Source organism: Semicossyphus pulcher, unplaced genomic scaffold (assembly GCF_022749685.1).
Source record: "Semicossyphus pulcher isolate SPU_LCO1_2020_fin unplaced genomic scaffold, fSemPul1.0.p SCAF_22, whole genome shotgun sequence".
NCBI classification, from domain to species: domain Eukaryota; kingdom Metazoa; phylum Chordata; class Actinopteri; order Labriformes; family Labridae; genus Semicossyphus; species Semicossyphus pulcher.
Window position 1 is genome coordinate 7284120 of NW_027211696.1, and position 10328 is coordinate 7294447.

The window sequence follows — 10328 nt, forward strand, 5'->3', positions numbered from 1 at the left end:
TCACAAGGCACTTCTAATAATATCAGGAGATTTCAATCATGTGAAGAAGGTCGAGGCCATTCTAAACAACACGGATCATCCACTTCATAACACCTTGATGGACCAAAGAAACAATAGAGAGATATAGATCCTTTGTACCCACAGCCATCAGACTGTTTAATTCTTCAGTAAATGGTAGATGAGATGCCAGACAAGTGAATTTCCCTTTGGGGATCAATAAAGTTATTGTTATTATAATAATCCCTTATTATCCCCATTTCCTTCTTTGGAACCAGATTCTGCGGCTGAGTCCTTTCTGCAGCTCGACAGAAAACAAGCACACAGAGTTACTTTAATCTTTTATTTAATCTTTATTCACCTAGGTTGGGGGGATAGACCTCCCCTGGCATTCCCATGTAAAGAGATGTCAATGACAAACACGTCCAACCAAACGAGAGAGGGTGAATAGGATTCCAGTCCATACATAAAATACATTTATTTACTATTTATCGAACCACCGGCATCCATTAGTCCCACACAGCATCCGTCTGTGCTATTAAATATATAGAGATAACATCTGTGGAGGGATTGATTCACTGTATGTGTGTGTGAGGGGGGAGAGTTTGGCAGAAAGGGTCGAGCTTATAGACGAAAAGAGTGTTGGGGGGGGCAGCGTCGAGTCATGCCTGCAGTGCCCCCCCCTTGTCTACATGATGCCACAGGAGGACAAGGGGTTGGCGATCTGGCAGGTGCAGGCTGACTGGCAGTATTGGCGCACAGTCTGGTAGCAGCTGCGGTCGGCGTCCCCGCCCCACTGCACAGGCCCGTTGGGGTCAGAGGGCAAACGGCTCAGGATGCTGGTGTTGATGGCCAGAGCAGCCAGGCCATAGTCAGTGAACAGCACCGTCTCGCGCCGGCACGTGGGGCAGGAGATGAACTTGTACTTGGGACAGGACTCGTAGAGGATCTGCAGGCACTCCTCGCACACCGAGTGCAGGCAGGAGAGGATCCGCGGACGCTTGCCGGCAAAGTTGTAGGTGTGACCGCAGGTGGGACAATCCAGGGGCTCACAGGGCATGACGGGTCCCGACGAGGAGGAGGAGGAAGTGGAGGAGGAGGTGGAGGAGGAGCGCAGCACGTACTGATTGACGATGACGTCTTCCATCTTGTAGTGGAACTGGTGGTAGCAGATCTCGTTGGCACTGGTTTTGCGCTGCGCCAGGAAGCTCTGCTCCCTGCGCGTCACGGGGACGGGGGAGGACACCATCGCCCGGGGAGACCCTGTAATCTCCAGGGTCAGGTCGCTGCACGCCTGGTTGACGATGATTTCGCCCTCACCTCCGCCGTCCCACGCCACTCTGGGGGGCGGGGCATAGCGCGGCTGGGTGACGGGCACAGGGCACTCTCTGGGGAACTTCTCCGACTGGATGATCTTGACGGTGTCCATGGGGATGGTGACGGGCTGACGCCTGAGGCAGGACATTCGCACAGTTTTTGGAGGTGAGAGAGAGGGGCTGTGGCTCAAATCAGCACTGGACGACCCTGCCTAATTCTGGGCAAGGGGGATAAATTATTCTCTTTTTTTAAAGTCAGCCATTAGAGGGGACATGGGGACGGATGGTTTCCTCCATGTTTCCCTCAGATTCCCCTCTGGGTGGTGCTACTGTCAGCCTGAGTCTTTATGAGGGGAAGACAGATAGAGGAGCTCAGCCAGAGCACCACAACCTGCAGCTCTTATTCTGTCACTGCTGATATGTACAGATGATTTAACAGTCCAGCTTACCGTATCCGACCAGTGTTGACTACTTAAAGGTAGCTTTTTGTTGCTTCTACTCACGTATGCTGATGATCCTGTGCTGTCTCTGAAGCTTATTTGCAGAAATTTGTTTTTACACGCAAGGACGGGTATAACTTTAGCACAAAGATTTGTTCTCACTCAGTGATAACACCAATAAATAATCTCATATGCACACAGATGCTCACATATATACATACAGTACACGTTGGTTGATTTCTGCATTCACAGAAGGGTGTGGGGGTGGGGTATTGAGTTCAGGCAGTTCACGAAGGTCCAAGAGGTATTGTCTGAAACTATATCCTGTAGCCTGCCACGGAAACTCTTGCCTTCTCAAACTAGCCCTTGCGTGTGTTTCTAGCTTAACCGCTTCACTTCCTGTTTTTGGCCGCGGGTGTGTTAAGAAAGAAAGAATAACCTCCAGTCTTTCTCTCTGCTCTTGGTCCAGGTTGGTCAGGTGACCCTGGGTCTGTGTGGCTTGTTGATAAGAAAGGAGGACGGAGGAGGTCCTTTCCTTTGAGGAGGCGTCCTAAAATGCTCCGGGAAAGCTGTTTTTGTGACTCCTTCAAACTCCAAGGCTCCTGAATTCCTCAGAGGTGGGAGTGAAGGTTTGGGATTTAACTTTCAGACAGTCCTCCCAAAAGAGCAGATGTGATAACAGTCTGGAGGATGCCTCTGTGCTTGTCTCCCCTTTTCAGTGACTCAGACTCAGGATTCCTTTGGTCCATGTACCTGTGGAAACAGTAGAGAGATGTGTAAATACATGAGTCATCGCTCCTATAACGCATTACATTTTATACTGAATGTACACACGTGGAGAATACAGGGTCAGCTCTTCACAGAAATATGTCGACCGTGATAATACTTTGGCACACTCCTTCAAAGCTTGTACTTGTGCATGATTGGTTTGAAACTTTTAAAAGCCTGTATCTGTTTCTTTATATTTAATGCTGAAGGAGGTTGCCATGACGGATCACAGAAACCTTTTGTCCCATTTCCCTTTGCAGCTTGGCCTCTGCTCAGGTGCGTCTCTTTAAAGAGAGAGATAATTATCATGTTGGCACATGCTCTTTGGCACGGCAGAGATAGCACGCCTTTTAACTGAACATAATAAGTGCACTACAAAGTCAGAAGATTATGTGGATATGTGATGTATTTAGAGGTTAGAATCACAAACGCAGCACACCTAGTCGTCTTTGGCGGTGTGCTTTATGTGTGCTCTATAGAGTTGTTTGTTTTGGAAGTGAACCTAATAATGTGGCCACTACTTGTATGATTGATATCATATATGTTTAATCTCTTTACCAGTGTTTAGATGTGTTTATTCTTAACATCCTTTTTTCTGTCATGCATAAGCAAAACTTAAATTCAATGTAGTGAAGATACATTTGATCTGACATCGACAATTGTTGTCAGCAGTGTGAAAATCCTACACCCAAAACATCCACATGTAAAGACCTTTCACATTGTGTTGTGTAGCAGTTGTATAAGGTAAACAGTGCTGTAAGATGCACAAATATAGTCATTGTAACAGACAAGTAATGAAATCCAACTCCTGCCACACTGTCTGGTCTGAGCAGGTGATTGTGACACATGTTGCGGCCCTGCTTTTGTCATGTTTCCTGCTTCCTGCCAGCCCTCATCTCGTCAGTTGCGTCAGTTAGACCGAAACATGCGTAGGACCCGGTGTACAATCTGCATGAAGGTGTCTGTGTCATACTGCGTGTGTGGGTTTATGAAAAAAGAACAAGTGCATGAATAAAAATCGTTCAGTTTGACCAGTACAATAGCTGCCAACCAGCAGAGGAGGAGGATGACGCATCTTTCATTCTGTGCACGGCTGTCAACAGTGATGATTCACTGGAGGAGGAAAAAAACTGAGCAGAGGAGGTGACCTACATGGCGATGAAGAGAGAGAGAGAGAAAAAGATTGAAAGAGAGAAGAGCGAGAGCAGCGCTGGCCTTGGTTTCTATTTATGGTTTGTTTATCTATGCACGTCTTAGTGGTTTCCTGCCCCCGACCCCTGCTGAAGATTCACACCGAATAAGAGAGATGTACCTAACAGGCAGAAGTGCTTTAGCCCACCACTCTCACGTGACGCAGCGAGCCATATTCTGCAAGCAGGCAGACGTTTGCTTCTCGCCCTTCATCCCTTGTCGATTAATCTGTTGATATGTTTGTTCACCGCACACTCACACACACGCAGAGCTGTTAGCTAGAATCACTCACAATCTCACCAAATGTGCTCCTCCAGCACCGCAGTGCTGCAACACTCCTCCCAAAATAGCCTCTTTGTCATCCTCTCTCAAACACAGAATGCATTCACACACCTTTGATAAAGATGTCTGTTTGCAACAAAAATAAAACGCCATGTTATTTTCATCCAAACACGATGATAGTGATATACTTAGGGGGTGATGCTTGGTGCCTCTTGAAGATATTTATGAGAGAAGTCTCTCAGCCTGTGAGATAAAGAATAGACGACCTTTTTCCTATATGAATCATTAAGTGGCAAAAATAAAAATCACATTTATATTCAATACAAAGTTGTTTCTTTGTATTTCCTTGTGTTTCTTATATTTCATAAAACTCTTCCCAGAAATTCAAAACACATTTAGCAACTAATTGGCTCCTTCGAATCATTATCTTCGTCTTTGTGAAAACGATACACTCGAGTTGTTGCAAAACTGATATCGGTATCGAAGATGCCTCAGATACAGCTCTTGATTTTCCTCGCTGACGGTCGCTTTCCTCTTTAGACTGTTTGCCTTCATCTGAGTGTCGAATTTGTTTCTTTTTCTTTGGATTTTCACTTATTGTTGAAGTTGTATCTGTAGTCATTCATCTTTTCTTTGTTTGTTCAGCCATAGTAGATTACTGTTTACTCGCAACACTTGCAGAGACCGGACAAGCAGCCGCTTAGCTCCGCCTACCCTCTCTGGCAGACCAACCACTGCTGGCTGATGGAAAATGCATCACTAACTGGGCGCCGCTTGTGATTTTTTCTGCAAAAGTCGCCACAGACACCCAGTCTGTAATACTGCAAATGCAAAGGCTTTCATCACTGCAAAGGGGCGGCTGTGGCTCAGTGGGAGAAACGGTCGTCTCTCAATTGGAAGGTTGGCAGTTCGATCCCTGACTGCTACAGTCACATGTCGAAGTGACCTTGGGCAAGACACTGAACCTGTTCCCGGTGACATAGCCATCGGGTATGGATGGACATAGATCTGATTGGAGATTGACACTTAGGCCTTTGCCATCAGTGTGTGAACGTGAGTCTTAAAGGGGGAATGTGAAGACTAGTGGTTGGAAGAAGCGCAATATGAGTACAGTCCATTTTACCAGTGGGCTATTGGCTCAATCATTGTGTTATCTCATTCGGCGATAGATAGTGACAATATATATTTAAATGAAAATCTTCCAGATGATCACTTTAAGGCTTTTTTTCACTTCTGACTAACTGTTTCATGTGATCAGTATCAGTTTCATGTTGCTGTTCAGCGAGCACAGGATGTCAGGGGGCCCCGCAAGCTGGGCTGCTGCTAATGTTAGCTCAGCTTGTTTTAAGGGTTAGGATTCAGTGTACTGAACCGGGCCTTGAAAACAATGATATCAAAAACAGTCATATATATACTTTATTGCACTGGTGTGGGCAAATATCTCTACAACACACAATATAACCATACTAGATACCAAATTAAAATACATGTGTGACATGAGAACTCTTACTCATGCTTATTTATTTACTGCTCAGATTCCTAATAGTTCAAATAATTAATTTGTTATATTGTTTTTAGTTTGGCAAAGTTCTGTGTTTGTTTAGCCAACATTATTGGCAGCAGATATTCTTGTGTTGGTGTACTGGTCAGCCTACACATCGTTATCAGATTTAGGTTGGCCTAAATTATCAGTTGCACTGCTGTTTGAAACTCACATAACCAGCTCCACTTCTCACAGATATACGTCTAGAACCATTGAGTGGATATAAACAGCCTGAGTAAACGTGTCTGCCTGGTCCCCTCAGGGGTCAAGTTGATAAAGTAGCCACTCTGCATGAGGAGCCTTTGAGACTGGGGGAGACGAAGCAGCTAAAATTACCTCTAATTTGGTGACAGGACTATGAAAAGGGCTGATAAGTGATGCAGGCTGCCTGCTGACGGGACAGCTTTGGCGCAGCCTCCTCCTAATCGACGGAGCCCTCTCATGTTATGTAAGGAGCTCATCTCTCCGACCCAGCCACCATATTAACACAGTGCTGCGGCTCTCACACAGTCCTGACATTGACTGTGTGTGTGTGTGTGTGTGTATACATAGCTCTTCTCCCTGCAGAGGAATTATTACACTAATGAAATCATGGCGGGCATTTGACCTCGTCATCACAAGCAAGAGGAGGAAGAGGAGGGCTGACCGCAGGGATGTCAGAGGAGTCTGTCTCAGCAGCAAATTCCTCATACCATTAAAACACACACTGAGCTGCAAACACGGTATAAAGTCTCACACACACACACACACACATCCAGAACATTCTCACCCTCGGACGACTCCCCAACACGTACTCGGCACCACCCTTTACATTCCAGCGGACGTGCAAACAAACAGATAACAGACAGATATGAGGCTAAAAGGAGTATTTTTAAATGTGTACGCTATCTGTCATGCTAGATTTATCTCTAAACGATTACACAGACACACACACACACACACCTGAAGAGAGAGGAAAACATTCCCATCCCCTCACACTCCCACTATGTTCCTTCTCACTCACACACACGTTCCAGGATCTCCACGATCTCGCTGGATTGATTCCACCTGTGCAGATCGAAGAGCAGGAAGGGCACCATGTTCTGAATGAGTCATAGAAACCCTGCATCAGCCTGTCTCCTTCTCTCCTTTCTCTCAATGGAAACCTGTCTCTCTTTATCTATCCATCTCATGCATCTATCTATCTATCTATGTGAGCATTCTGTAGGCATGCACAGAACAGACGGTCCGGTCTCTGTGCCCCTATACCACATACCGACAGTATGTAAGGTATGCCAGCTATGTTGAGATGTGTATCCACATTCATGCCTCGGCTGGTAAAAAAGCATCGCCTCGTCCCTCCTCGGACCTGTGTGGGATATTATGGTGTGTTTTGATTGCATAACGTGTTGTGACCTTTGCGTGATCTGAGGACAAATCCAGAGATTGACTGTATGTTGGCTGCTGCAGCTTCACTCAGGGAAGCACTTTAGAGACACATTGTTAATGATTCAAATGCAGGAGGATTAGCATCTATGGCACATAGGACAAGATGAGAAGTATGAATGCTGATGAGCGATGCTTCTTCTTGTTTTGCTTGTTTTAAATGTTTGTTGTTCAAGCTATAATATGAAAAAATTCAAAAGCAAATACTGTATTTTTGTCTGATCTTTCTTTCTCTTTCTGTGGGCCTTTGCTTAAAGCACATGTAGTAAACAGCACGTTGATGCCAGGCTTAAGTACATCTAGATATTTCCCCTGATTCTCTTAAATCTTCAGTCAATCCATCAAGACGCGATGACATGCAGTATTTCCATAGGCTGCTGTCTCATGTTTGTGTTGCAGCATGGGCAGCAAGTGCTCAGTGAGTATGTGCGGAGGTGTTGTTTTTAATAATTCAGCCTGCTGTCATTCATGGCACACATCGGCCATTTTGCCTCGCAATTCATTACAGCCAAGTGCTCTTTGTTCTCGCCTGTGTTACTCTCGCAGCAACATGGCAGAGCTGCACACACACGCAGGCAGAAAAATAAAAGCGATAACCATCCTCGGCCCGTCTGACACGGACCTCGTGGAAGATTTATGAGGGGAAGGTTCAGCGAATGTCCAGCTCTTCAATAACAACACGGGTTTGATTGATGGGGCGGATTGATTTTTTCGTTTTAAGGAGCCTGTTTCAGCACTCGGAGTTTTTCAGGTGGAAGCTTTGTTGATGTCGCCTGAGCTCAGATTCAAAGGTGACATCGCCTGTGAGATAGAGGGCGAGGTGGCCAAAATATTTGGACCGTGCGAGATGGAGCAGCTTTAGCGTGCGGGAGGGGTGAGGAGCAGTTATGCAATCGCAGCATGGTGTGCCCAGCACTCTCACTGCAGCGCCAATGTATGGCCAATATGGAGATGCCTTAGTGCTGCTGACAGCTACAGAACAGGCAGTTCCTGCCCTGTCCCTATCACCCCTTCCTCCTCCTCCTCCTCCTCCTGCCTCCCCGCTGTCTGTCTGTGCAGAGGTCTGTGAAATGTCATAACCGCTGGAGACATGACACCCTGAAGATACCATCTACACCCAAACTCACACATCATCACGGTCTATTCACAGATTCTAACCTTCCTTTGTGGGCAATGCAGATGATTATGTGTGCAGGTGTTTCACATATGTGTGTCTCCATTCATGCATCGGTGTGTGCCTGTGTGTGCGTCTGCAAAATGGACGGCCATGATGCAACAACCATGTAAATCCCAGCTTAACGTAACAAAGCAGAAGACCACCTCTGTCTTTTTTTATGCTCGCACAAAGAGAGCAATAAAGAAAAGAGCATCAAACCCACACAGGAGAGACACACCTCACAGATGAGACACATGCAGGTGCAAAACATGCAGATTAAGACACAGAAAATCCTCTGTATCATCTCTAAGCCTTTTCTCATCCTCACCTGTCTGCCTGCGCACTCGTCTTGTTCCAGTTCTTTCTCTCCTCCTCGCTCCCGTTCCAGTTGTTGCCGTCGACGTTGTTGATGTCGCCCTGTGAAGATTCGCCCGAGCCGCTCAGTCTCTTTGTTCCTGCGATGTCTCAGCACAGGGAGGATGCTCGCTCCTGTCCATTGGATTCTAACAGGACTGACGACGCGCAGCAGCGGCGGGAGGAAAACATGGAGGAGATGTAAGATGGAGGAAGCTGTTGCAAGGTGGATGCGTCATGTCTCGGGCTGCTTCCGTCGAGCTCCGCATCCCTCGTTCCTCTTCTCTCTGGTACCTCTGCCCTTCACTCTCCCACCCTTACTCCTTCTCCTCCGAGCCGTGGCTGAGCGTCTCCCTCTGGTCTCTCTCTCTCCATCACTCTTCCCGAGCCTTGTCAAATATTAAGCTTATTCTGTGCTGTGTTACTGTGCGTGTACGTCCCCTTCTCTTCCTTCCTTTTCTCTCATCTATTCTTCAGGTAATACCACACGTCTCCTTCTTCCCCTCTCCTCTGCTTGCTATCTCTCCTCTTGTCTCAGCTGCCGATCATTACTCCTCTTTCTCCTTCTCCGTCTGCTCCAGTCAGTGCGCCTGGCAGTCACACATGCGCAGTGTTTTCACACATACATGCACACTTACACACACTCTCCCTCTCTGTCTCTGTGCCTCTGGCTCCCTCCTTATGCATGAAGCTTGTTTTGTCTGCCCACCCCCTCCTCTCTCTCTCTTTCTCTCTCTCTCTTTCACACACACTCCTTCTCTTTCTCTCTCACTGCTCTCTCGCTGCAGCACACACTGCAGTGCCTCTGCAGGCAGGATCACGTTTTCTAGCTGCCAGAGAAAATATTTCAGCCAATGAGGAACGCTGACAATGTTAGCCACCCCACCCCCCCACCTAAATACACATATGCACACACACACATCCACTCTCTCTCTCTCTCTCACACACACACACACACACACGTGCACATTTATGTACAAACATCAGCACGCAGCCGTCTGGGATATGAAGACTTTGCACTGAAAGCCATGAATCACACTTTAAATGAAATATTAACACACACACACACACACACATATGGTTAAGTACACTTACCAGGCACACAGGAAATACAGGAAGCTGGTGCACATAGATCTAATCTAGTCGGTGCAGCACATCTGAGAAGGCAAAGCAAAGCATAACATCACTCAAAAATTAACTCCTTATCAGACTGGAAGCTTTGGAAAAACAGATCCATCATCTCAACACATTGATCTCATTCATGTCTGCAGAAATGGCTCTATACCAGCACATCCTCCACAACAACACAGCAGAGAGGTGTCGTTTGTATTCATCCCTCTCTCAGACTTTGAATCCTCTAAAAACAAGGACACCTCAATGCTAAACTTGACACCGCTGAGTTTCTATAAATTCACACAGAAACTTGAAAGCAGCATCCACAGATTTGATGCTGCACATGCAGCGACGTTGCATAACGAGGATTTTAATAAGTTTTGTGTCTGCACAAGCCCTTTCGCGCTGACCGATGAATAATCCTCAGATCAAAGAGGAGAAGAGCATGATGTGATTTTCTATCAATGTAAGAGGGTTGTGCTTACATAATGGGGATGTCAAATGCATAATGAAATGAGCAAAACGTCACACAGCGTAGCAGATTATCTGGACGCCGAATATCTCCTGTTTGAACTAGTTTTGAAATTGTTGCTGCAACTGAATAAGCTTGCTTTTTTATAACACTTCTGCGAAATCAGACGTTCAAGAATGATTTGCAGTATTGCTCAACGTGATGAAATTAGTTCCTGAAACCCAGGTTACTTGGTATTACCCATATACTGTACAACAGTATACTAGCTTTA

The 10328-nt window shown here is 46.3% G+C and overlaps 1 protein-coding gene across 1 annotated transcript; it reads right to left on the reverse strand.

Annotated features, from left to right (window-relative positions):
* Positions 1 to 326: 326 nt before the first annotated feature.
* Positions 327 to 9252, reverse strand: rnf208 (ring finger protein 208). The gene is made up of 2 exons (XM_069673528.1): positions 8447 to 9252; positions 327 to 2506 (listed from the first exon to the last, which is right to left on the reverse strand). Exon 2 carries the CDS (start codon positions 1460 to 1462, stop codon positions 686 to 688), a length of 777 nt encoding a protein of 258 aa, XP_069529629.1. The 5' UTR covers positions 1463 to 2506; positions 8447 to 9252; the 3' UTR covers positions 327 to 685.
* Between the last annotated feature and the right edge of the window lie 1076 nt (positions 9253 to 10328).

What these genes read in the sequence shown, in the direction of transcription:
- rnf208 (XM_069673528.1), bottom strand. Translation starts at nt 1,462, where the DNA reads ATGTCCTGCCTCAGGCGTCAGCCCGTCACCATCCCCATGGACACCGTC.